A 27,526-nucleotide genomic window follows, 5' to 3' on the forward strand; every position below is an offset into this window, starting at 1 on the left:
TCCGGTCAGTGCTTGGAATTTTAAGTTTTAATGTTCATGTGGCGAAATAATGTATGCCTCAGTCTTGGCAGGTGGGGTTTGCCTGACACCAAGAATGATGTGAGAATTTTGTCCAAGACTAGAATAGAAACTGCAGTGCTGTATTCCTCAGACAAGAGACTCTGAAGAGTCTTCACACCTGACCCTACAATGGAGGAAGGTCCAAGGGGATCTAATTGACATTCCCAGATTATGAAAGGTTCATTGTGGTAAAAGGTTCAAATAGCAGTTCTTATAAGGGGTTTTATTTTTGTACCAACATCTTAGAATTCTGTGTGTTTTAAAAAACTGAACAAAAGGATTTTCAATGGACATGGACACCTGCAAATAGCTGAGATTTTTGGATGTTTACTTTTGTATACAAGAATAGGAAAAGCAAGCAGTTTCAAGGAAGCCAGCCAGGGGTCTTGACCTCCTCAGAGCAACACTTTACATGACAGGGGAGACTTTATGTCTGGTCACTTTGGACCCTTTTAAAAACCAATGAGTTGGACAAAGAGGAAACTTACATCTCTTGAAAAGAAACCCTATATTTGAAATGTGGCAGATTCCTATTGCCTCCTGTCTCTGAAGAATTCCTGCATCCAGTGTGGTTCCTGATGCCTCCTGTGTCTTGGGAAATCCTGGAACCTGAAGAAAGCTTCTACTGCTATACTGCTGCTGTGAGTCCGAAGCAGACCTGCTGCTACACCCCAGCTGACCTATGTGACACCTGCTGTAGTCAACTTGCCTTGAATGCCTACAGACTGTGCATCAACCTTGCCTGGAGAGACTTCGAGTGGCATCTGACTATTTGATTCAGGGACACCTCACCCAACCGAAGAATTTCCTACCAGAATGTGACAAACTGAATTGTTGTTTAGTAGTACAGAACTTGAGTTTGCTGAAAATAGAGACATGTTGTCGAAGTTTTTCATCTTGCACTCATCAGGACAATTGCAAGAATAACCAATGCAAGGGAAAACAACAACTTATACTACATGAGAAGAGAGTACTGATTGGTTGGCCAGCGAACTCTGATAGGTAGAAGTTTTGCCATGGTGAATGCACCAGTTTATTTTGTTTAAAATGGCAATGCCTTGACCAATCAGAGTCAAGCTGCCTGGTTTAAATTTTAAACAAAGCTTGGCAGTCATTGTAAACTGGTGCATTTGCCATGGCAATCAGAGTTCACTTGCCAACCAATCAGCACTCTCTTCTCATGCAGTATAAGTTGTTGTTTTCCCTTACATTGGTTATTCTTGCGATTGTCCTGATGAGTGCAAGACGAAAATCTTTGACAGCATGTCTCTATTTTCAGCAATACACAAATTGAAAATTATTTTATCATTCCTTTTATTCCTTTGAAACAGCTGTAGACTAAAAATCCTCTTTTTCCCAGTTATATGTGTGTGCATGAGGGTTAGGGAAATAAGAAACTTCTCATATATAGTTTTATCACATTAGTGGTTGAGACTTATTTTTTCTAATAAATAGTTAATGTTGTTGTTTACAGAAACCTGGTTGATGTGCTTTATTCTGGGGGTCAAATAGAGTGTCTAATTTGCTATTCTACGGTAGGTGGGAAAATTTATTGGTATGCTGTGACCCGTGGGGAAGTGGGACTGAATTAACAGTGCATTTCTCACGCTTTGGGTGTAATACAGTACACAAGTTACAATGAGCAAATGAGGTGTGGGAAGGAATTCCCCACAATAAGCAGTATGAGCTGTAGGTAAAGATACCAGGGAAAGCTATGGTAATGGGTTCAAGAGACTCCTGGAAAATGAAAGGCATCAGAGATATGAAGAGAAGTGGGCCTCTGAAATAGAACCATCTTAAATGGCCTGTTACTGCACTAATTCTTATGATCTTATTCCTAAGCAGTGCCAAAGGTGAAGTAAGCTGATCCCATCATTCTGAGGGGTCTCAGGTGCACTTCTTATAAAAGGATGCAAAAGTCATTACCTTTGACCTGTGAATCTCTCCATCATCGTCCTCTCCGCCTACACCGAGGATTTTCCTGGTCTTCAGCCGGCTCACCAGGTCAGTTTGGCTGTGCTTTTTTATCAGTGGAGAGTGCTGTTTGGCAGCCATGGTTCCCAGCTAGAGCCAGACCTGGTCATACACAGAAACTGAGAGAAGGAAAAGTCATTAGTTAGAGGCACACAGGCAGGTCACAGACATGTTGTGGACCCTGCAATAACCCTTGCACCAGGTCAACCTATCAAGTACAAGCTTAGATATTAGTTGTGGCTCAGCTGGTAGCACTCTTGCTTCTGATTCAGAAGATTGTGGGTTCAAGTCCTACTCTAGAGATCTGAGCACATAATCTGAACTGACACTCCAGTGCATTACCTTCATTCAGAAAGCTCCCGCATCCCAGGATTTTTGCTTCCACTTCTTTCTTGGAATTTGTTCCATGTGTTGATTTTTTTTGTTATAAGGGAGAATTTACCACTCGGATGCCTCCTCCCGAGGAAGAGGGAGTGCTGCACTGTTCGAGGTGTGGTCTCTCAGATGAGACAATAAACTGAGGCTCCAGTTGTAGAAGATCCTATACCACTATTTCAAATAAGAGCGGGCTAGCTCTCCCCATGCAACATCACTAAAAAACAGATTCATTAATATGTGTGTGTTTGCTGCATGCAAATTGGCTGCCATGTTTCCTACATTACAACAGTGACTACACTTCAAAAGCACTTCATTGGCTGGAAAGTGCTTTTTCTCTTAAATGACTATTTTGAGCAATATGTATTACCCACAAGGGTGAGCATCCAAATCAGCCCTGTACTTTATCTCAATAACAATCCCTTAAATTCCCATTACAGTGAGGAAGCAGATAATAATTATCATTTGAATGCAGCACTGGTGAGGAAATTCCCTCTCATTATTGTGCCCTGAACTTATTCTCATTAGAGGATAGTATTTTTTTATTGGAAAAAAGCACACACAGTGTTCCACAGGAGGATTTGAAGAAATGAACAGAAATATAATGATCTGTGTAGAACTGGATTGTTTATGCAAATCAAAGATATGCAGCAGACTATATTGGATGATGGCATTGAGCAGGTTATTGGGTCTCGGGTGGAGGCATCCGAGTGGTATATTCCCCTTTATAACAAAAAAAAATCAATACATGGAACAGATTCCCAGAAAGAAGTGGAAGCAAAAATCCTGGGATGGTGGAGCTTTCTGGAAGAAGGAATGAAGATAGGCCGAATGGCCTTCCTAATCGGTAATTATCTTTCGGTTTTTGATATGACAGTAGTGCATTTCCTCTGCACATGTAACAGTGGATTTCTTGTCTCACATTTGGACAGCAAAAATTTTTGGAAATTGAATACTTTACTCAGGACGCTGAAATTTGACCATACGTCATGTAGGCTGATGTCAGTGTTTTCAGTCATTTCATTGTTAGACACAGACACAAGGCAGTGCAAGCAAGAGGTTATACTCTTCCCTCACAGAAAATAAAAAGACACAAAAATCCAAATATTTATGAATCCTCCGCAGGTCTCTTAGTTTTTGACAATTCCTCTCCTGAAGGTGAGACCCTCACTGGGCACAACTCCACAGACATCTCATCCAAGTGTTTAAAACGATAAAGGGATCCAATGAGGTCGGAACTGGTTCCCCTTGTGAGGGAATCCAGAACAAGAGGTCATCATCTTAAAATTAGAGCTGGTCTAGGTAGTGGGTATATGGAAATCTCTCCCCCACAAGGGTTTTGAGAGATATGGAGCAAAGGCAGGAAATTGGAGTTGAAGTGTAGATCAGCTATGAATGGTGGAACAGGCCTGAGGAGCTGAATAGCCTAATCTTATTCCTATGTCACCCTCTGATACTTCAATGAGACCATTCTTCATATGTCTGCAGTGTCTGCAGGAGTGTCTGCAACCATTCATCAACTGGAATCACAGTGGGTCCTGATTCTGTGGCGGCCTTGCATCCAGTCACATAAAACCCACTTCCAGCAGAGGCTGTTAGATAGCAATCAAAACCAGGACATCTGGTTGAATATTGTTCCTTTCTACGGCCCAGTCCTGTGCTTCATTGCAACTTATCATCTGTTGCTCTGGTTCAGATCAGTTAACTCAGCACCGACCAGGGATCAAATAAGGGATCCTCTAGTTTGTGTGGCTTTGTGATGTTAGAAATGGTTCTGTTACCATTTAGCCTCTAGAGGGACCGCTGCCCAATTGCAATTAGCTCATGACGTTTAACAGAAGCTGCCTGAAAACTACAAAACTAACATGGAAGGCATGTTATTGTGAAAAGTGCCAAGCCAATAACTCAACCACAGCCCAAGTTAAATCAATTTATTCAACACTGACACACTCTCACTCTTGAAACTTTTGTCTATATTTCAAAAAAATACTACCCTCATTGTGCTCATATCCATCAGGCCAAAAAAAGAAATGGTCCCATGTTACGTCTTTTTGACGCCAGAACTAATCATGTGTAAATCTCAGGATTCTTTCCACACTGACTACCATGATATTTAAAGGAATAAAAGCAAAATACTGCGGATGCTGGAAATCTGAAACAAAAACAAGAAATGCTGGAATCACTCAGCAGGTCTGGCAACATCTGTGGAAAGAGAAGCAGAGTTAACGTTTCGGGTCAGTGACCCTTCTTCGGAACTGACAAATATTAGAAAAGTCACAGATTATAAGCAAGTGAGGTGGGGGTGGGGCAAGAGATAACAAAGGAGAAGGTGCAGATTGGACCAGGCCACATAGCTGACCAAAAGGTCACGGAGCAAAGGCAAACAATATGTTAATGGTGTGTTGAAAGACAAAGCATTAGTACAGATTAGGTGTGAATACACTGAATATTGAACAGCAGCAAGTGCAAACCTGAAAAAAAACCTGAAAAAAAGTGGGTAAGCAAACTGAACAAACTAAGATGAAATGAAATAAATGCAAAAAAAATTGTAAAAAATGTAAAAAAGAATGTAAAAAAAAAGGAAGAAAAAATAACTAAAAATGAAAGTAAAATGGGGGGCTGTCATGCTCTGAAATTATTGAACTCAATGTTCAGTCCGGCAGGCTGTAGTGTGTCTAATCGGTAGATGAGATGCTGTTCCTCGAACTTGCGTTGATGTTTACTGGAACACTGCAGCAATCCCAGGACAGAGATGTGAGCATGAGAGCAGGGGGGAGTGTTGAAATGGCAAGCAACCGGAAGCTCAGGGTCCTGCTTGCGGACTGAGCGGAGATGTTCCGCAAAGTGGTCACCCAGTCTGCGCTTGGTCTCCCCCGTGTAGAGGAGACCACACTGTGAGCAGCAAATACAGTATACTACATTGAAAGAAGTACAAGTAAATCGCTGCTTCACCTGAAAGGAGTGTTTGGGGCCTGGGATAGTGAGGAGAGAGGAGGTAAATGGGCAGGTATTACACCTCCTGCGATTGCAGGGGAAGATGCCCTGGGACGGGGACGAGGTGGTGGGGGTAATGGAGGAGTGGACCAGGGTGTCGCGGACGGAATGATCCCTTCGGAATGCTGACAGGGGAAGGGAGGGGAAGATGTGACTGGTAGTGGCATCACGCTGGAGGTGGCGAAAATGGCGGAGGATGATCCTTTGGATCATCTGCATCTCTTCCTTCCTAATCGATGCCTTGAGGCCTTAAGCAGACCTGTGGAGGGCCTTGCAAGACTGGTTCACCCTGCTCCACTACTTCCACCTCCTGCACTGAGGTGTGCCTCTCCTCCAATTCTCCTTGATTAAGGGCCACACCTCTCAGAAGGGCCATGTTGTGAAGAGCACAGCAGACCACTACGATCCAACAAACACTTGAGAGAGTGTATTGGAGGCGGGCTCCCCCTAACTGGTCAAGGCACTGGAACCACATCTTGAGGAGCCCATTGGCCTGCTCGATGGTGGCCATTGTGCTGAGATAGCAGCGGTTGTAGCGCTTCTGCACCGCCTTTGAAGGGTTGCGTATGGGTGTTAGCAGCCATCTCTTCAGTGGATAACCCTTGTCCCCAAGCAACTATTTACGTATTCTCTCCAGTGGAATGAAATACTGTGGCACCTGCGATTGTTGAAGGATGAAGGAGACACGGCAGTTGCCAGGATACTGAGCACAGACCTGCAGGAAACACTTCTGATGGTAGCATACCAGTTGCATGTTGAGAGAATGGAATCCCTTCCTGTTTATGAATACACCTGGCTTTTTTGCTGGTGCCTTGATGGTCGCATGGGCACAGTCAAAAACTCTCTGCACTTGAGGAAGTCCAGTGATGGAGGCAAAACCCACTGCCCTCTTTGCCTGTATGGTCACATCAGTGACGAATACATTGTATTCCAATGCCCTCTCAGACAGGGCATCCGACACCTCCCATATGCTGTGTTGGGCAGTCAACTGAGATGGCAATGAGCTCTCGTGCCACCCTTCAAAAGACCCAGAGGCAAACAAGTTCACCACCACGGTCACTTTAACGGCTATTGGCAAGGCGTGCTCATGCAACCGGCAAGGAGTCAGGTTGCCCTCCACCAGGGCACACAACTCGGCTACCATCTGCCTTGATAGACACATCCTTCAGCAACACTGATAATCTGTCAGATTCAGGAAGCTCATTCATTGTCAGCATACCCGATGTGCAGGGGACACCTTGACTCCTTCCCAGCACCTCATCCAGCACCTGTACTCCTGAGGCATGAAAGCAATGGACTGTATTGGTGTGTGAGCAGCTGCTCCCCTTCGCTGCTCATCCTCATATCCGAGTAGCTGAGCCTCATTTCCATATTTGGTCTACCTTGCCTCCAGAAGCGAGGTCACAGTTGCCTGGACCCCTTGTTATGCCCCTGTAGAGTCACTCCCCATCAAGTGCTCCAGTATCTACAGAGTTACCTCTACATGACCTTTGCACACTTACTGGCCACTGTGTGCCACTGCCTGAGAAATTTCCCTTTAATGCACTGATATTAAATGGACCTGACTCCGTGACTGGCTCCCTTCTGTGATGCCGCTTCCTAATCGGGGACGTGATCACAACCCTTCATCGCCCTGTGCCTGCAATCAAAAATCACATGCTAAAGTGCTGAACCGCTGCTTTTGTGCAGCTTCCAGCATACAGGTCCCAACATCTCTTCAAAGATTGCTCGGAGGTGGGACCACATCGGAGAACTAGCACACTGCTCTTAAAATTCTGCCAGCATATTAAGCAGAAAGATAGACTTAGAGTCCTCATTCAAATTTGAGTTCTTTTTTTAAATAAGAGGAATTGAATGTTGAAAGCCTTGATTAACAGTTATTACCTGTATTTTACAACAGTTACATAAGATACAGGAGCAGGAGTAGACCATAGAGAGATACAGCACTTAAACAGGCCCTTCGGCCCACCAAGTCTGTGCCAACCATCAACTACCAATTTATACTAATCCTACATTAACCTCATATACCCTACCACATCCCCACCTTCCCTCAATTCTCCTACCACCTACCTACAGTAGGGGCAATTTACAATGGCCAATTTACCTATCAACTTGCAAGTCTTTCGCTGTGGGAGGAAACCAGAGCACCCGGCAGAAACCCACACGGTCACAGGGAGAACTTGCAAACTCCGCACAGGCAGTACCCAGAACTGAACCCGGGTCGCTAGAGCTGTGGGGCGGCAGTGCTAACCACTGTGCCACTCATATGGCCCCTTGTGCCTGCTTTGCCATCCAGTACAATCATGACTGATCCTTGGCATCAACTCCATTTCCTTGCCTGCTCCCCATATCCCTCGATTCCCTGAGAGATCAAAAATCTGCCTCTCTCAGCCTAACCCTCCACGGTAGACAAATTCAAAGATTCACAACCCTCTGAGTGAAGAAATTTCTCCTCATCTCAGTCCTAAATGATCGACCCCTTAATCCGATACTATGCCTGTGTTCTAGATTCCCCGGTCAGGGAAAACAACCACTCAGTGTCTACTCTGTCAAGCCCCTTCAGAATCTTGTATGTTTCAATGAGATCACCTCTCATTCTACTAAACTCCAGGGAGTATAGGCCCAATTTACTCAGCCTCTCATCCCAGGAACCAATCTAGTGAACCTTCGCTGTACCACCTCCAAGGCAAGTATATCCTTCCTTAGATATGAAGACCAAAACTGCATACAGTACTCCAGGTGTGGTCTCAGAGCCTTGTACACTGTAAACATTATAATTACTGAGACCGGTGTAATATTGGGAGTGAAACCCACTTGCAAACAATTCTCACAACCGATATAATTAAACACTAAACTTCATACTTGGAGATCTCTCTTATAAAGCCATGCTGCTAGACCTGGTACCCACCCTCCTGTGCTGCCAGGCACATTATCTTCCCCTTCCCTCATTCCTAATTGATTTTGGTGTCTACCAGCCAGTTAAACCCCACATTCCACCAACCACCCTTCCTGTCTGCTAAACTCCAGCATCCCACCATTGCACTGTCAAACTTAAAGACTACCAACCAAGTTCTACCAAAGTCCAGGGGCACCCTGTGCAGAAAAAGCTCAATCGCCCTATGGTTAAAAACTTTGAATTCAGGGTTAGCTTATTGGAATACAGCTGAGCTGGAGTACCCTGCTTGGGGGATCAGACGGTGGGGGCAGAGAAAATATCTGAGGGCAAAGTTGCAGCATTTGAAGCTGAACTGCTCTTAAAGTGTAACCAGAATGCAGGAAGGCAAAACAGGAACAAGCAGCAAACATTGCAATGTTATAAAAATATTCCTCTTACAAGGCAGAGCATTGATGGGAGTTAAGGAGTTGATAGCAACAGACCTGCCAACACAGCAGCTGGAGCCATTTGGAAGGGGCTGGTGCAGGAAGTGAGCAATTAATACCATAGTATCCCTTGCTGACGTCGAATGGGGGTTTAATGAGCTCATAAAATCAGCTAAGGTAAGTGTTGTGACTGCGATGTAGTTGGTACATTTTTTTTGACCCTCAAAGTATATTCACAAACCTAAAAAGGTGTTGCTCTGTGCACGGAATAAACTGGAACACCACCAGCATTTGGAAGACTTCTATTAAATGGACGCAGAGTCCTGTAAATGCACACATGCCCATCAAAGCTGTGCCATCTCTGGCATATGTACGCAAGAAATGGTGAGAATTTTCAAATTGTTGTCAAACTAAACAGCCCATGACTGACACTAACCAGCATTCTTTAGTCACACATAAAAAGATTATCCAAAAAATTCCAAGGATGGGCTGCAGGAGGGAGCATTGCAGATCCCCTAGGAGCTGACTCAGCGAATGCTGTGGAGGGGGTGGAGATGTGGGATTCCCCCTGTCCACATGTGGATCGTGTTGACTCATGGTGAAAGACCAGAGGCTCAGTTCTCTGAAGAAACCTTCAACATCTGCCAAACAGGATTTAAACAGCAGCCGGAAAACACACTACAGTTCCCATTCCGATCTCCGCAGAGATGAGAAGCAACAAAGATTTTCAGAGTGAAAGAAGGGCTCATTGCCAGAAAGCATTTAGGGTAGAACATAAACAAGGTGTACAATACAGTAGACCCTCTCTCTCCTCCAAAATCTCCCCTCTGCTCCTACCCAGGATAAAGGGTGAATAGATGTCCGGGTTATTGACCTATCAAACCATCCCAATACAGTAGCCCAAACACTCTGCCCCAAATGCTGCACATTGCTGTGTACTCTCAGCTTTAAACATGGGGAGAGATTAAAAATTAAATACATGGAGAAAGGAAGATATCAAAATAAAAGACCAGTCGTTTACAGTTTTTGCACAGATAGAGACAAGTGTGGAAATCAATCAGGAGCAGCAGAATGAACCCTAGTGTATCTAAATGGAATTTAACTTATTTGTTGTAAGTCAGTGGCTCTGATGTAATCGACAACGTGATGTATACATCCTTATTACAAAATTCAATCCTAACTGTCAACAACCGTCACAGGAGGTGCATGCAGACTCACGTGTGCCAGGGGAGCGTGAGAGAGAGCCTGCAGCTCACAGTGTCCTTGTCTGAGTTTCAATGTCTGTGTTTGAGTCTCACAGTGTCCATGACTCAGTCTCACAGTGTCCATGTCTGAGTCTCACAGTATCTGAGTCTCACAGTGTCCTTGTCTGAGTCTCACAGTGTCCATGTCTGATTCTCACAGTATCTGAGTCTCACAGTGTCCATGTCTGAGTCTCACAGTGTCCATGCCGGAGTCTCACAGTATCTGAGTCTCACAGTGTCCTTGTCTGAGTCTCACAGTGTCCATGTCTGAGTCTCACAGTGTCCATGTCTGAGTCTCACAGTATCTGAGTCTCACAGTGTCCTTGTCTGAGTCTCACAGTGTCCATGTCTGAGTCTCACAGTGTCCATGTCTGAGTCTCACAGTATCTGAGTCTCACAGTGTCCTTGTCTGAGTCTCACAGTGTCCTTGTCTGAGTCTCACAGTATCTGAGTCTCAGTGTCCTTGTCTGAGTCTCACAGTGTCCATGTCTGAGTCTCACAGTGTCCATGTCTGAGTCTCACAGTATCTGAGTCTCACAGTGTCCTTGTCTGAGTCTCACAGTGTCCATGTCTGAGTCTCACAGTGTCCATGTCTGAGTCTCACAGTATCTGAGTCTCACAGTGTCCTTGTCTGAGTCTCACAGTGTCCATGTCTGAGTCTCACAGTGTCCATGTCTGAGTCTCACAGTATCTGAGTCTCACAGTGTCCTTGTCTGAGTCTCACAGTGTCCATGTCTGAGTCTCACAGTGTCCATGTCTGAGTCTCACAGTATCTGAGTCTCACAGTGTCCATGTCTGAGTCTCACAGTGTCCATGTCTGAGTCTCACAGTGTCCTTGTCTGAGTCTCACAGTGTCCTTGTCTGAGTCTCAGTGTCCTTGTCTGAGTCTCACAGTATCTGAGTCTCACAGTGTCCTTGTCTGAGTCTCACAGTGTCCATGTCTGAGTCTCACAGTCTCCATGTCTGAGTCTCGCAGTATCTGAGTCTCACAGTGTCCACGTCTGAGTCTCACAGTGTCCATGTCTGAGTCTCCCAGTATCTGAGTCTCACAGTGTCCTTGTCTGAGTCTCACACTGTCCATGTCTGAGTCTCACAGTGTCCATGTCTGAGTCTCACAGTATCTGAGTCTCACAGTGTACTTGTCTGAGTCTCACAGTGTCCTTGTCTGAGTCTCACAGTATCTGAGTCTCACAGTGTCCTTGTCTGAGTTTCAATGTCTGTGTCTGAGTCTCACAGTGTCCATGTCTGAGTCTCACAGTATCTGAGTCTCACAGTGTCCTTGTCTGAGTCTCAATGTCCATGTCTGAGTCTCACAGTATCTGAGTCTCACAGTGTCCTTGTCTGAGTCTCAGTGTCCTTGTCTGAGTCTCAATGTCTGTGTCTGAGTCTCACAGTGTCCATGTCTGAGTCTCACAGTATCTGAGTCTCACAGTGTCCTTGTCTGAGTCTCAATGTCTGTGTCTGAGTCTCAATGTCCATGTCTGAGTCTCACAGTATCTGAGTCTCACAGTGTCCTTGTCTGAGTCTCAATGTCTGTGTCTGAGTCGCACAGTGTCCATGTCTGAGTCTCAATGTCTGTGTCTGAGTCTCACAGTGTCCTTGTCTGAGTCTCACAGTGTCCTTGTCTGAGTCTCAACGTCTGTGTCTGAGTCTCACAGTGTCCATGTCTGAGTCTCACAGTATCTGAGTTTAAAGTGTCCTTGTCTGAGTCTCACAGTGTCCATGTCTGAGTCTCACAGTGTCCATGTCTGAGTCTCAATGTCTGTGTCTGAGTCTCACAGTGTCCACGTCTGAGTCTCAATGTCTGTGTCTGAGTCTCACAGTGTCCTTGTCTGAGTCTCACAGTGTCCTTGTCTGAGTTTCAATGTCTGTGTCTGAGTCTCACAGTGTCCTTGTCTGAGTTTCAATGTCTGTGTCTGAGTCTCACAGTGTCTATGTCTGAGTCTCACAGTATCTGAGTCTCACAGTGTCCTTGTCTGAGTCTCACAGTGTCCTTGTCTGAGTCTCACAGTGTCCATGACTGAGTCTCACAGTATCTGAGTCTCACAGTGTCCGTGACTCAGTCTCACAGTGTCCATGTCTGAGTCTCACAGTGTCCTTGTCTGAGTCTCACAGTATCTGAGTCTCACAGTGTCCTTGTCTGAGTCTCACAGTATCTGAGTCTCACAGTGTCCTTGTCTGAGTCTCACAGTGTCCATGTCTGAGTCTCACAGTGTCCATGCCGGAGTCTCACAGTATCTGAGTCTCACAGTGTCCTTGTCTGAGTCTCACAGTGTCCATGTCTGAGTCTCACAGTGTCCTTGTCTGAGTCTCACAGTGTCCATGTCTGAGTCTCACAGTATCTGAGTCTCACAGTGTCCTTGTCTGAGTCTCACAGTGTCCATGTCTGAGTCTCACAGTGTCCATGTCTGAGTCTCACAGTATCTGAGTCTCACAGTGTCCTTGTCTGAGTCTCACAGTGTCCATGTCTGAGTCTCACAGTGTCCATGTCTGAGTCTCACAGTATCTGAGTCTCACAGTGTCCTTGTCTGAGTCTCACAGTGTCCATGTCTGAGTCTCACAGTGTCCATGTCTGAGTCTCACAGTATCTGAGTCTCACAGTGTCCTTGTCTGAGTCTCACAGTGTCCATGTCTGAGTCTCACAATGTCCATGTCTGAGTCTCACAGTATCTGAGTCTCACAGTGTCCATGTCTGAGTCTCACAGTGTCCATGTCTGAGTCTCACAGTGTCCTTGTCTGAGTCTCACAGTGTCCTTGTCTGAGTCTCAGTGTCCATGTCTGAGTCTCACAGTATCTGAGTCTCACAGTGTCCTTGTCTGAGTCTCACAGTGTCCTTGTCTGAGTCTCACAGTATCTGAGTCTCAGTGTCCTTGTCTGAGTTTCAATGTCTGTGTCTGAGTCTCACAGTGTCCATGTCTGAGTCTCACAGTATCTGAGTCTCACAGTGTACTTGTCTGAGTCTCACAGTGTCCTTGTCTGAGTCTCACAGTATCTGAGTCTCACAGTGTCCTTGTCTGAGTTTCAATGTCTGTGTCTGAGTCTCACAGTATCTGAGTCTCACAGTGTCCTTGTCTGAGTCTCACAGTATCTGAGTCTCACAGTGTCCTTGTCTGAGTCTCACAGTGTCCTTGTCTGAGTCTCACAGTATCTGAGTCTCACAGTGTCCTTGTCTGAGTCTCACAGTGTCCTTGTCTGAGTCTCACAGTATCTGAGTCTCACAGTGTCCTTGTCTGAGTTTCAATGTCTGTGTCTGAGTCTCACAGTGTCCATGTCTGAGTCTCACAGTATCTGAGTCTCACAGTGTCCTTGTCTGAGTCTCAATGTCCATGTCTGAGTCTCACAGTATCTGAGTCTCACAGTGTCCTTGTCTGAGTCTCACAGTGTCCATGTCTGAGTCTCACAGTATCTGAGTCTCACAGTGTCCTTGTCTGAGTCTCAATGTCTGTGTCTGAGTCTCAATGTCCATGTCTGAGTCTCACAGTATCTGAGTCTCACAGTGTCCTTGTCTGAGTCTCAATGTCTGTGTCTGAGTCTCACAGTGTCCATGTCTGAGTCTCAATGTCTGTGTCTGAGTCTCACAGTGTCCTTGTCTGAGTCTCACAGTGTCCTTGTCTGAGTCTCAACGTCTGTGTCTGAGTCTCACAGTGTCCATGTCTGAGTCTCACAGTATCTGAGTTTAAAGTGTCCTTGTCTGAGTCTCACAGTGTCCATGTCTGAGTCTCACAGTGTCCATGTCTGAGTCTCAATGTCTGTGTCTGAGTCTCACAGTGTCCACGTCTGAGTCTCAATGTCTGTGTCTGAGTCTCACAGTGTCCTTGTCTGAGTCTCACAGTGTCCTTGTCTGAGTTTCAATGTCTGTGTCTGAGTCTCACAGTGTCCTTGTCTGAGTTTCAATGTCTGTGTCTGAGTCTCACAGTGTCTATGTCTGAGTCTCACAGTATCTGAGTCTCACAGTGTCCTTGTCTGAGTCTCACAGTGTCCTTGTCTGAGTCTCACAGTATCTGAGTCTCACAGTGTCCTTGTCTGAGTCTCACAGTGTCCATGTCTGAGTCTCACAGTGTCCATGCCGGAGTCTCACAGTATCTGAGTCTCACAGTGTCCTTGTCTGAGTCTCACAGTGTCCATGTCTGAGTCTCACAGTGTCCTTGTCTGAGTCTCACAGTGTCCATGTCTGAGTCTCACAGTGTCCATGTCTGAGTCTCACAGTATCTGAGTCTCACAGTGTCCTTGTCTGAGTCTCACAGTGTCCATGTCTGAGTCTCACAGTGTCCATGTCTGAGTCTCACAGTATCTGAGTCTCACAGTGTCCTTGTCTGAGTCTCACAGTGTCCTTGTCTGAGTCTCACAGTATCTGAGTCTCAGTGTCCTTGTCTGAGTCTCACAGTGTCCATGTCTAAGTCTCACAGTGTCCATGTCTGAGTCTCACAGTATCTGAGTCTCACACTGTCCATGTCTGAGTCTCACAGTGTCCTTGTCTGATTCTCACAGTATCTGAGTCTCAGTGTCCTTATCTGAGTCTCACAGTGTCCATGTCTGAGTCTCACAGTGTCCATGTCTGAGTCTCACAGTATCTGAGTCTCACACTGTCCATGTCTGAGTCTCACAGTGTCCATGTCTGAGTCTCACAGTATCTGAGTCTCACAGTGTACTTGTCTGAGTCTCACAGTGTCCTTGTCTGAGTCTCACAGTATCTGAGTCTCACAGTGTCCTTGTCTGAGTTTCAATGTCTGTGTCTGAGTCTCACAGTGTCCATGTCTGAGTCTCACAGTATCTGAGTCTCACAGTGTCCTTGTCTGAGTCTCAATGTCCATGTCTGAGTCTCACAGTATCTGAGTCTCACAGTGTCCTTGTCTGAGTCTCAGTGTCCTTGTCTGAGTCTCAATGTCTGTGTCTGAGTCTCACAGTGTCCATGTCTGAGTCTCACAGTATCTGAGTCTCACAGTGTCCTTGTCTGAGTCTCAATGTCTGTGTCTGAGTCTCAATGTCCATGTCTGAGTCTCACAGTATCTGAGTCTCACAGTGTCCTTGTCTGAGTCTCAATGTCTGTGTCTGAGTCTCACAGTGTCCATGTCTGAGTCTCAATGTCTGTGTCTGAGTCTCACAGTGTCCTTGTCTGAGTCTCACAGTGTCCTTGTCTGAGTCTCAACGTCTGTGTCTGAGTCTCACAGTGTCCATGTCTGAGTCTCACAGTATCTGAGTCTCACAGTGTCCTTGTCTGAGTCTCACAGTGTCCATGTCTGAGTCTCACAGTGTCCATGTCTGAGTCTCACAGTGTCCATGTCTGAGTCTCACAGTATCTGAGTCTCACAGTGTCCTTGTCTGAGTCTCACAGTGTCCATGTCTGAGTCTCACAGTGTCCATGTCTGAGTCTCACAGTATCCGAGTCTCACAGTGTCCTTGTCTGAGTCTCACAGTGTCCATGTCTGAGTCTCACAGTGTCCATGTCTGAGTCTCACAGTATCTGAGTCTCACAGTGTCCATGTCTGAGTCTCACATTGTCCATGTCTGAGTCTCACAGTGTCCTTGTCTGAGTCTCACAGTGTCCTTGTCTGAGTCTCAGTGTCCTTGTCTGAGTCTCACAGTATCTGAGTCTCACAGTGTCCTTGTCTGAGTCTCACAGTGTCCATGTCTGAGTCTCACAGTATCTGAGTCTCACAGTGTCCACGTCTGAGTCTCACAGTGTCCTTGTCTGAGTCTCCCAGTATCTGAGTCTCACAGTGTCCTTGTCTGAGTCTCACAGTGTCCATGTCTGAGTCTCACAGTATCTGAGTCTCACAGTGTCCATGTCTGAGTCTCACAGTGTCCATGCCTGAGTCTCACAGTATCTGAGTCTCACAGTGTACTTGTCTGAGTCTCACAGTGTCCTTGTCTGAGTCTCACAGTATCTGAGTCTCACAGTGTCCTTGTCTGAGTTTCAATGTCTGTGTCTGAGTCTCACAGTGTCCATGTCTGAGTCGCACAGTATCTGAGTCTCACAGTGTCCTTGTCTGAGTCTCAATGTCCATGTCTGAGTCTCACAGTATCTGAGTCTCACAGTGTCCTTGTCTGAGTCTCACAGTGTCCTTGTCTGAGTCTCAATGTCTGTGTCTGAGTCTCACAGTGTCCATGTCTGAGTTTCACAGTATCTGAGTCTCACAGTGTCCTTGTCTGAGTCTCAATGTCTGTGTCTGAGTCTCAATGTCCATGTCTGAGTCTCACAGTATCTGAGTCTCACAGTGTCCTTGTCTGAGTCTCAATGTCTGTGTCTGAGTCTCACAGTGTCCATGTCTGAGTCTCAATGTCTGTGTCTGAGTCTCACAGTGTCCTTGTCTGAGTCTCACAGTGTCCTTGTCTGAGTCTCAACGTCTGTGTCTGAGTCTCACAGTGTCCATGTCTGAGTCTCACAGTATCTGAGTTTCACAGTGTCCTTGTCTGAGTCTCACAGTGTCCATGTCTGAGTCTCACAGTGTCCATGTCTGAGTCTCAATGTCTGTGTCTGAGTCTCACAGTGTCCACGTCTGAGTCTCAATGTCTGTGTCTGAGTCTCACAGTGTCCTTGTCTGAGTCTCACAGTGTCCTTGTCTGAGTTTCAATGTCTGTGTCTGAGTCTCACAGTGTCCTTGTCTGAGTTTCAATGTCTGTGTCTGAGTCTCACAGTGTCTATGTCTGAGTCTCACAGTATCTGAGTCTCACAGTGTCCTTGTCTGAGTCTCACAGTGTCCTTGTCTGAGTCTCAATGTCTGTGTCTGAGTCTCACAGTGTCCATGTCTGAGTCTCACGGTATCTGAATCTCACAGTGTCCTTGTCTGAATCTCAATGTCTGTGTCTGAGTCTCACAGTGTCCGTGTCTGAGTCTCACAGTATCTGAATCTCACAGTGTCCGTGTCTGAGTCTCAATGTCTGTGTCTGAGTCTCACAGTGTCCGTGTCTGAGTCTCACGGTATCTGAATCTCACAGTGTCCTTGTCTGAGTCTCAATGTCTGTGTCTGAGTCTCACAGTGTCCATGTCTGAGTCTCACACTATCTGAATCTCACAGTGTCCTTGTCTGAATCTCACAGTGTCCTTGTCTGAATCTCAATGTTTATGTCTGAGTCTCACAGTGTCCATGTCTGAGTCTCACAGTATCTGAATCTCACAGTGTCTGTGTCTGAGTCTCAATGTCCGTGTCTGAGTCTCACACTATCTGAATCTCACAGTGTCCTTGTCTGAGCCTCACAGTGTCCTTGTCTGAATCGCACAGTGTCCTTGTCTGAGTCTCAATGTCTGTGTCTGAGTCTCACAGTGTCCGTGTCTGAGTCTCACACTATCTGAATCTCACAGTGTCCGTGTCTGAGTCTCACAGTAGCTGAATCTCACAGTGTCCTTGTCTGAGTCTCATAGTGTCCTGTCTGAGTCTCAATGTCTGTGTCTGAGTCTCACAGTGTCCGTGTCTGACAGTGTCCGTGTCTGAGTCTCACAGTGTCCGTGTCTGACAGTGTCCGTGTCTGAGTCTCAGTGTCCGTGTCTGACAGTGTCCATGTCTGAGTCTCAGTGTCCGTGTCTGAGTCTCAGTGTCCGTGTCTGACAGTGTCCGTGTCTGAGTCTCAGTGTCCGTGTCTGACAGTGTCCGTGTCTGAGTCTCAGTGTCCATGTCTGAGTCTCAGTGTCCGTGTCTGACAGTGTCCGTGTCTGAGTCTCAGTGTCCGTGTCTGAGTCCCAGTGTCCGTGTCTGACAGTGTCCGTGTCTGAGTCTCAGTGTCCGTGTCTGACAGTGTCCGTGTCTGAGTCTCAGTGTTCGTGTCTGAGTCTCAGTGTCCGTGTCTGACAGTGTCCGTGTCTGAGTCTCAGTGTTCGTGTCTGAGTCTCAGTGTCCGTGTCTGAGTCTCAGTGTCCGTGTCTGACAGTGTCCATGTCTGAGTCTCAGTGTCCGTGTCTGAGTCTCAGTGTCCATGTCTGACAGTGTCCGTGTCTGAGTCTCAGTGTCCGTGTCTGACAGTGTCCGTGTCTGAGTCTCAGTGTCCATGTCTGAGTCTCAGTGTCCGTGTCTGACAGTGTCCGTGTCTGAGTCTCAGTGTCCGTGTCTGAGTCTCAGTGTCCGTGTCTGACAGTGTCCGTGTCTGAGTCTCAGTGTTCGTGTCTGAGTCTCAGTGTCCGTGTCTGACAGTGTCCGTGTCTGAGTCTCAGTGTTCGTGTCTGAGTCTCTCAGTGTCCGTGTCTGACAGTGTCCGTGTCTGACAGTGTCCGTGTCTGAGTCTCAGTGTCCATGTCTGACAGTGTTCGTGTCTGAGTCTCAGTGTCCGTGTCCTAGCCTCAGTGTCTGTGACTGACAGTGTCCTATCGCAGTCTCACAGTGTCCATGTCTGAGTCTCACCGTATCCGTGTCCGTGATACTCAGACACGGACACTGTGAGACTCAGACACGACACTATCAAATACAGACATGGACACTGAGAGATTTGGCCACAGACACTGAGAGACTCGGCCACGGTCACTGTCAGACACGGACACTGTGAGACTCAGACACTGTGTAACAGTGTCCGGGTCTGAGTCTCACAGTGTCTGAGTCTCACAGTGTCTGTGTCTGTCTCTGTGAATGGCGCTTCCTGAGCTCAGTAAGCCATTTCCCTTCCAAATCAGAGCTCACTGCTGAAATGATATCATAAATTCAGAACGAAAATATGAAATTGGCATAAAAAGAAAAATTCACATACTGCGACATTTTTAAAGGAAACACTTTATGTAGATGCTCATTCTCTGCTTTGTGCTTTGCTGTCTATTTTGTAACATTGTGAAGCAACAAACCCTGTACTATAAGCAGAAAATGCTGGAAATATTCAGCAGGTCTGGCAGCATCTGCAGAGAGAGAGAGTTAACGTTTCAAGCCATTGACCCTTCTTCGGAACTGCTTCTGCTGTGTGAAGTTAATAGAGACAGTAAAATGCCAAATAAGAGCAACAAAGCAATATATTGAGCCCCACAGCATCTCTGACGGCAGAGCAGGAAGCAGGCGGCACTTCTGCTTCCATCCATTTGGCAGTTTCCCACAAGTGCCAGCGGCGAACGTGGGAGACAGGTGTGATTGTGCAGTGGGGAAGGATTTTCATTGGTGAAAACCTGGCGTCAATCTGCAAAGCACTGTTAATGCCACAGCTATAAATCATTTGGCAGTGCAAAGCTGGAGCTTCAGTTGAAGATTTCACTTTTCATCTGGTATAAATTAAGTAATTTTTTTGGAATCCTTCATCTATTGCAATCTTATCAACCCCAGCACCAACTCTCCTCTTTATTGTCATCCCTTCACCATCACTGCAATGTCAGCCAGCAGGCAGCATCGGGTCCCACGGTCCAGTGCTGCCTCCCTACAGTCTCTCCTCCAGGCTGTCAGGGACAGGTGGGAGGTCCTCTTCCTAAATGATGGACTCAGTAGACCCTCCCACCTGACCAAGGCAGCCTGGATGGAGGTTGTGGAGGAGGTATTGAACCATGGGGGTCAGATGTTGATACATGTGGACAATGTTTCTTGGGCATCATTTGACATCTCATTAAATCAGCACCTTCTCCTGCAGGATAAACCAGCAAAACGGGTGGAGGATTGGCCGACCTGTGATTGCTCTCACCAGCAGAGGAGAAGGCTGTAGAGTTGGCTGGAGAAGAGGGAAGTCGAGCAACTGTTGTTGGAGACGCAGGAACATCATGGCATAAGGATGAAGTGTTAGATTTATTGTTGCAGCCATACGTGATCACAGGAGGAATCTGTATTAAAGTGTTGCCCTCATGATGTAGTGATGGTCAATGAGTCTCTGTTTGTTTCGCCGCTGCAGGGGCCCGCACTCGACCAGCTGCACACCATGACAAACAGACTGCCTCCTCTGGGGAAGATGAAGCCAATGCTCCAGAGGGTGCACTGTTACCTGCCTCTTCGTCCACCTATGCCAGCGCAAATACATCCACATGGTCCGACAGGGGGTTAAGATTAGAGTCAGGTGGGCATGACACTGACAAGTCCCAGCAGCTGAAGGAGTATTTTACAGGCAGGTCCCCTGACAATCAGAGGACTGCTGGGGTACAAGCCCCTGCTCAGCCTCATCCAGATGATGATCCTCTGTTTGAGGTTAAGAGACTACTCCTGGAAGTGCACCAATCTCATGGGGAAGATAGGTCGGAAATGCCTGAGGTCATGCATGGCTTTGCGCGTGCCATGGAGAAGTAAGACAAGCGTTAAAATTCATCCATGCTTTGCCATGGAGCTGTTCCACTGAAATAATGAGCAGATCGTTTGGTGAGTCACAATGCACACAGCTTGTATTCCACCCATCATTGGTCTCCTCCCAATCCATTTGATATCCTTGAATGGACACATGGTTTACAGAGATTCCCCACCTTGCAACCTCCTCCTGCCACCTTCAGCCTGCACCCATCACCCATGACCCACCCAACATTCCCTTACACCTTCCCTCTGTCACCCTTGAACCTCCCCTCATTACCTTGGACTGCATAATGATACATTTATACATACCACCCCTCCCCCCTGTTCCTACACCTGTGACCATCAACAGACTGACTCCAACACATGAGCCTCCGAAATCGAACTGGATATCATTGCAGAATGCCCTTCTCCTCTTTATGATCATATTGAATATCTAACCGTTACTCTTGACCTTCCACCCTACCAAATCCAACTGCTCTCTTTGACTGTGACCTTTCCCTCTGCCAGCCAGTACCCTGAGTTTGCACCACAGCACCCTGACGTGGACAGCACTCAGCCCTCCCTTTAGGCCCGTTCTCATCATAACTCTACTCTACTTTGCAAGACACAACCACCCTGCCCCCAGACAACTGCATCATCATCATCACCTAAAACAGACACTGCACACAACAACACTCCCTCCCCTGCTCCTCCATGCACCCGAGACCCCATCCTATCCTGCCCAACTAACCCTCCCCATTCCTCCATGCACCCAAGACCCCACCCTGTCCTGCCCAACTAGCCTCCTCTGTCCCTTTATGCACCTAAGACCCCACCCTGACCTGCCCGTCCACCCTCCCCTGCTCCTCCATGCACCCGAGACCCCCACCCTGTGTTTTTTCACCCCATGCCATCCCACCAACCCAGGCCCAAGCGAGTCAACCTTGCTGGTGCCAAGCCTGGAGCCAAACATTCATTCAAACATTGGCCTTCCTTGTGCTGAAGAGTTCAAGAAATGAAGCCACTGACCTCAGACACAACTGCACAAAGCTAACTGGTGTATGCCACCTTTAAACGAACAGAAATTAATGTTCTTTAGGGAAGGAAATCTGCCGTCCTTACCAGGCCTGGTCTAAATGTGACTCCAGACCCACAGCAATGTGGTTGACTCTTAAATGGCCTAGCTAGCAAACGACTCAGTTGTACCAAACCGCTTGAGAAAATTCTAAAGACACAGGCACCGGAAACAACAACTACAAACTCAGCCCTGCTGACCCTGCAAAGTCCTCCTTACTAATATCTGGGGACTTGTGTGAAAGTTGGGAGAGCTGCCCCACAGACTAGTCAAGCAACAGCATGACATAGTCATATGCACGGAATCACACAGACACCACCATCACCATCCCTGGGTATCTCCTGTCCCACTGACAGGACACACCCACCAGAGGTGGCGGCACAGTGGTATACAGTCATCAACATTAACTCCAGACCCCATGATGTCTCATGGCATCAGGTCAAACATGGGCACAGAAAACCCCTGCTGATTACAACCCACTTCCCCCCCCCCACCAACCCCCCAACCTCAGCTGATGAATCAGTACTCCTCCTTGTTTACCACGACTTGGTAGAAGTACTGAGAGGAGCAAGTGCGCAGAATGTGCTCTGGGTGGGGACTTCAATGTCCATCACCAAGAGTGGTTCGGTAGCACCATTACTGACCGAGCAGGCTGAGTCCTAAAATACATCGCTGCTAGACTGGGTCTGTGGCAGGTGGGTGAGGGAGCCAACAAGAGGGAAAAACCTACTTGACCTCGTCCTCACCAATCTACCCATCGCAGATGCAGCTGTCCATGACAGTATTGGTTGGAGTGACCACCGCCCAGTCCTTGTGGAGATGAAGCCCCGCCTTCACATTGAGGACACCCTCCATTGTGTTGTGTGGCACTACCACCATGCTAAATGGGATAGATTTTAAACAAATCTCACAACTCAAAACTAGGCATCCATGAGGCACTGTAGGCCATCAGCAGTAGCAGAATTGTACTCAACCACAATCTGTAACCTCAGGGACCAACATATTCCACACTCTACTATTACCATCAAGCCAGGGGATCAACACTGGTTCAATGAAGAGCGCAGGAGGGCATGCCAGGAGCAGCACCAGGCATACCTCAAAATGAGATATCAATCTGGTGAAGCTACAATACAGGACTACATGCATGTCAAGCAGTGGAAGCAGCATGCGATAGACAGAGCTAAGCGATCACACAACGTATGAGATCTAAGCTCTGCAGTCCTGCCACATCCAGTCATGAATGATGGTGGACAATTAAACAACAGGAGGAGGAGACTCAATAGATCTCCCATCCTCAATGATGGGGGAGTCCAGCACATCAGTGCAAAAGATAAGGCTGAAGCATTTGCAACCATCTTCAGCCAGAAGTGCCGAGTGGATGATCCATCTCGGCCTCCTCCTGAGGACCCCAGCATCACAGATGTCAGTTTTCAGCCAATTCGATTCACTCCACGTGATATCAAGAAATGGCTGAAGGCACTGGATACTACAAAGGCAATGGGCCTGATAACATTCTAGCAATAGCACTAAAGACTTGTGCTCCAGAACTAGCTGCGCCCCTAGTCAAGCTGTTCCAGTACAGCTATGAAACAGGCATCTACCCGGCAATGTGGTAAATTACATAAAAAGCAGGACAAATCCAACCTGGCTAATTACCGCCCCATCAGTCTACTCTCGATCATCAGTAAAGTGATGGAAGGTGTCATCAATAATACTATCAAATGGCACATACTCAGCAATAGCCTGCTTCTGATGCTCAGTTTGGGTTCCACCAGGGCCATTCAGCTCCTGACCTCATTACAGCCTTCGTCCAAACATGGACAAGAGAGTTGAAGTCAAGAAGTGAAGTGAGAGTGACTGCTCTTGACATCAGTCAAGGCAGTATTTGACCAAGTATGGCATCAAGGAGCCCGAGGGGTCAATGGGAACTGGGGGAAAACTCTCCACTGGTTGGAGTCATACATAGCATCCTCCTCAGAGCTTACATTCCCTCCTAGTTTTGTGTCATCAGCAAATTTGGAAATATTACAATTGGTCCCATATCCAAATCATTTATATAGATTGTGAACAGCTGTAGCCCCAGCACTGATCCTTGCAGTACCCCACTCGCAACAACCTGCCATCCTGAGAATTTTCTTTATTCCTATTCTCTGCTTTCTGTTTGTTAACCGATTCTCAATCCATTTCAGTATATAACCCCCAATTCCATGTGCACTAAATTTTGTTTGATAACCTCCTGTGTGGGACCATATCAAAAGCCTTCTGAAAATCCAAATACACCACATCCACTGGTTCTCCTTTATCTATGCTACAAGTAACATCCTCAAAAAACTCCAACAGGATAGTCAAACATGATTTCCTTTTCATAAATCCATGTTGACTCTGGTAGCTAGGACTCAATTTGAAATAATTGTTCGGTAATGAGTATTCATGCTATTGAAATGTATGCAAAGCTGCAATCCACCACTGTACGGGATGAACCACAGACTGCCGCAAACACGCCGCTGACGTAACTGCCAAACAAAAACCTACTGTCGGAAAACTGAAATATCAACTCATACCTGATCAAGTTACCCTGCCTGCCACCAAAGCTGCTCCTGCAGGGCCTATAAAACTCCCCCCAAAGTATTTGAGGGATAAGTGTGAAGTGAGAGAACGGAATTCTATGAAGTACTTTCAAGTCGACTATAAGGGTCACATCTCCATGGTGGAAACAAAATGAATAATTGTCTACCGCTCTAAAAAGTAACTGCAATTAATGCTACAGACTCTGGATCACAGGATCTATCTCCTGAGCCACAGCACCAGAAGCACCAGCAGGATGGAGCAGTGAAGAAAGCCTCACAAGTAGGGCAGCCAATCATGCATTGGAGCTGCTCACCATGGCAATGCCACTTATTAAGATTGCACCCTTCTTAAACAGCCTAACATTGGATGAAGGATGAGTGCTAACACAAAGGGCAGAGGGGGGGGGGGGGGGACAGACACTAACTAACAGTCAGCAAATGATGGGCAGCACAGTGGCATAGTGGTTAGCACCGCAGCCTCACAGCTCCAGCGACCCGGGTTCAATTCTGGGTACTGCCTGTGTGGAGTTTGCAAGTTTTCCCTGTGTCTGCGTGGGTTTCTTCCGGGTGCTCCGGTTTCCTCCCACATGCCAAAGACTTGCAGGTTGATAGGTAAATTGGCCATTAGCAATTGTCTCTAGTATAGGTAGGTGGTAGGGAAATATAGGGACAGGTGGGGATGTGGTAGGAATATGGAATTAGTGTAGGATTAGTATAAATGGGTGGTTGATGGTCGGCACAGACTCGGTGGGCCGAAGGGCCTGTTTCAGTGCTGTATCTCTAAACTAAACTAAACAAATATGCTCCAACACCACTGGTTATCATCAATACAGGATCACCTCACAGGTTTGCCAACTCTCCAGGTTTGTCCTAAGGTCTCCAAGAATGAAAGATTAATCTCCTGGTCATGGATGGCTGTGAGCAACCTTGGAGATAAATTATAGGACCATTTAAAAAGAAGTGTTATTTATCTTCATCTTCCTTCAACACTTTCCTTTATTAGTTCTAAAAATATTGCAGATGGGAAAAGGCGGCTATTTAACTGGGCAGGGAGGCTGGTGACAGGAGGTCATGCGATGACACCTCCAGGTATACGTCTGGCTAGAGTTGGCAAGCCCATCATCCCATCAGACCACACCACACATGTTAACTGATGGTTCAGAGTCACAGAGACTTAACGAACAGGAGGCCGCCATTCGGCCCACCTGTGCCTGTGCTGGATCTTTAAAAGATCAGTCATGCTTAATCCCATCCACATCCCCCAGCCCTGGTTTCTGTCCATAACCCTGTAAGTTCCTCATCCTTAATTACTTGTCCAACACCCTTTTAAAATTAGTATTCCAGATACTGACATCACTGAGTGAAAAAAATTATCATCTCTCTGCTAGATCTTTTGGCAATGATTTTAAATCTCTGACCTCTGGTTATTGACCCGTTTGCCAGAGGGAATTGCTTTTCTCTATCAGAACCTCTTGGCATCTTGAAATCCTTCTCTGTTCCAATAAGAATGGTCCTAACTTTTCCAGCCTCTCCTCATAACTGAAGTCCCTCCCCATTCCCATTAATACACCAGTTAAGGCCAAACCAGTGAGTTATAACGTTCTAAATTGATCTCTTTGCTTTTATATTTCATTCTTCTATTTATAAACCCAAGTAATCCATGTGCCTTTTAAACCACCTTATCAACTTGCCCTGCCACATTTAAGGATTTGTGGATATGGTCACCAAGCTCTTTCTGTTCATCTGTTCTTTTAAAAATCGTGCCATTTATAGTATACTTGCAAAATGTCCAAACCATCATCAGCTGCTTCATCAATGACCTTCCCTCCATCATCAGGTCAGAAGTGGGCATGTTCGTTGATGACTGTACGATGTTCAGTACCTTTTATGACTCCTTAGATACTGAAGCAGTCCGTGTGCACATGTAGCAAGACCTGGACAACATTCAGTCTTAGCCTGATAAGTGGTAAGTAATATTCACACCACACAAGTGCCAGGCAATGACCATCTCTAACAAGAGAGAATCTAACCATTTCCCTTTGACATTCAACAGCATTGCCATCCTTTAAAGCCCCAGTATCAACATCCTGGGGGTTACCCAGGTGACCAGAAACTTAACTGGACCAGTGGCTACAAGAGCAGGTCAGAGGCTGGGAATTCTGCAGTGAGCATCTCACCTCCCGACGCTCCAAAGCCTGTCCACCATGTACAAGGGACAATTCAGGAGTGTGATGGAATACTCTTCACTTGCCTGCATGAGTTCAGCTCCAACAACACTCATGCAGCTCGACACCATCCAGGAGAAAACAGCCTGCTTGATCGGTACCCCATCCATCACCTTCAACATTCACTCGCTCCACCACAGGCGCACAATGGCAGCGGTGTGTACCATCTACAAGATGCACTGCAGCAACTTGCCAAGCCTCCTTTTACAGCACCATCCAAACCATACAAATATCAAATCTACATTTAGCTCTTTCTTCTCACCCTTGATTTGTAATTCTTGTTGATGTTTCACACTCTCATTCAATCATACTCTCATTCAATCACACTCAATAGGTTCTAGAACTCCCCAGTCCTTTCATAATTGCTTATAGTAAAAGAAAGGAAGGACTTGCATTTACATAGCACCTTTCACAACCACAGCTAATCAATTACTTTCTGAAGTGTACTCACTGTTGTAATGTTGGCAACCAATTTGCGCACAGCAAACTTTCACAAATAGCCATGTGATAATGACCAGATAATTTTTTTGTGATGTTGATTGAGAGATAAATATTGGCCAGGACACAGTGGCTAACTCTGCTGCTCTTCTTTGAAATTGTGCCATGGGATCTTTTACATCCACCTGAGGGGGTAGACAGGAACTCCGTTCAATATCTCATTCAAAAGACGGCACCTCCAGCAGTGCAGCACTCCTTCAGTACTGCACTGGAGTGTCAGTTTTGATTTTTGTGCTCAAGTCCTGGAGTGAAACTTAAATTAGACCCTTCTGACTCAGACAACAGTATTACTAATTGAGTCATGGCTGGTACACAATGTTGGATGATGTGCTATTTCATAAAGACAGGGTTTGTGTACATGGAATGCACCGTGTATAATTCTGCTGCTAAATTGAAATCATGCATAAGGCCGCAAAATCTAATGTTGCTAAGTAAAGACTAGTTGAGCTCGAGTTTAATTGCTTTCCTTTTGTTGCATTTTCCAATATTTCACTAAAACATGCAAGAGGAATGAAGGAAGGAAGTTGGGCACTTTATTTTAAGAAGGAAACACAAGAATAGTAGCTCAGAACCCACAATGACAATCAGTTGCATTTATATAACACATTCAACACAGTAAAAATGCCTCAAGATGAAGATTAATGAATGCCTTGTTTGTTCAGGGCTGATGGAACTCTGGCCTCCTCTTTCCCTATATAAAAAAACATGACTGTGAAGGTCAGTCAGTTGTTACATACATCCTGGCTCCAGTCGACTAAGGCATATTCAATATTGCGGGAATTGCGTACATTCCAAATCACTGACCTTTCGTAAATTTCTGTGTTACGCTCAAGATAAAAAAAGTGTGAAGAAACAGAGGGGCATATGAAGTGTGACAGACAGGAAATACGTGATGGACACAGTGATGTTATACAATAGGTGATCTTCCTTGGCGACGCACCAGAAAATTTGAACTTTTACATTCTGTTCTAGATGATTAAATTTTATCACTGAATCTTTCTACACAGTGGCCTCAGATGGTGGGGGTAATTATTTGTGTGTGCATTTA

At 46.3% G+C, this 27,526-nt stretch overlaps 1 protein-coding gene across 2 annotated transcripts in view; it reads right to left on the reverse strand.

Annotated features, from left to right (window-relative positions):
* The window catches only part of tp53i11b (tumor protein p53 inducible protein 11b), a 238,178-nt gene that overhangs the window by 154,942 nt on the left and 55,710 nt on the right, over positions 1-27,526 (reverse strand). For both annotated transcript variants that reach the window (XM_068045915.1, XM_068045914.1), the window contains exon 2: positions 1,987-2,153. In XM_068045915.1, the coding sequence (XP_067902016.1) occupies positions 1,987-2,115 (129 nt within the window). In that variant the 5' untranslated portion in view covers positions 2,116-2,153. The remainder of the gene's footprint in view (positions 1-1,986; positions 2,154-27,526) is intronic.

This window comes from Heterodontus francisci, chromosome 14 (assembly GCF_036365525.1).
Source record: "Heterodontus francisci isolate sHetFra1 chromosome 14, sHetFra1.hap1, whole genome shotgun sequence".
Lineage (NCBI taxonomy): Eukaryota > Metazoa > Chordata > Chondrichthyes > Heterodontiformes > Heterodontidae > Heterodontus > Heterodontus francisci.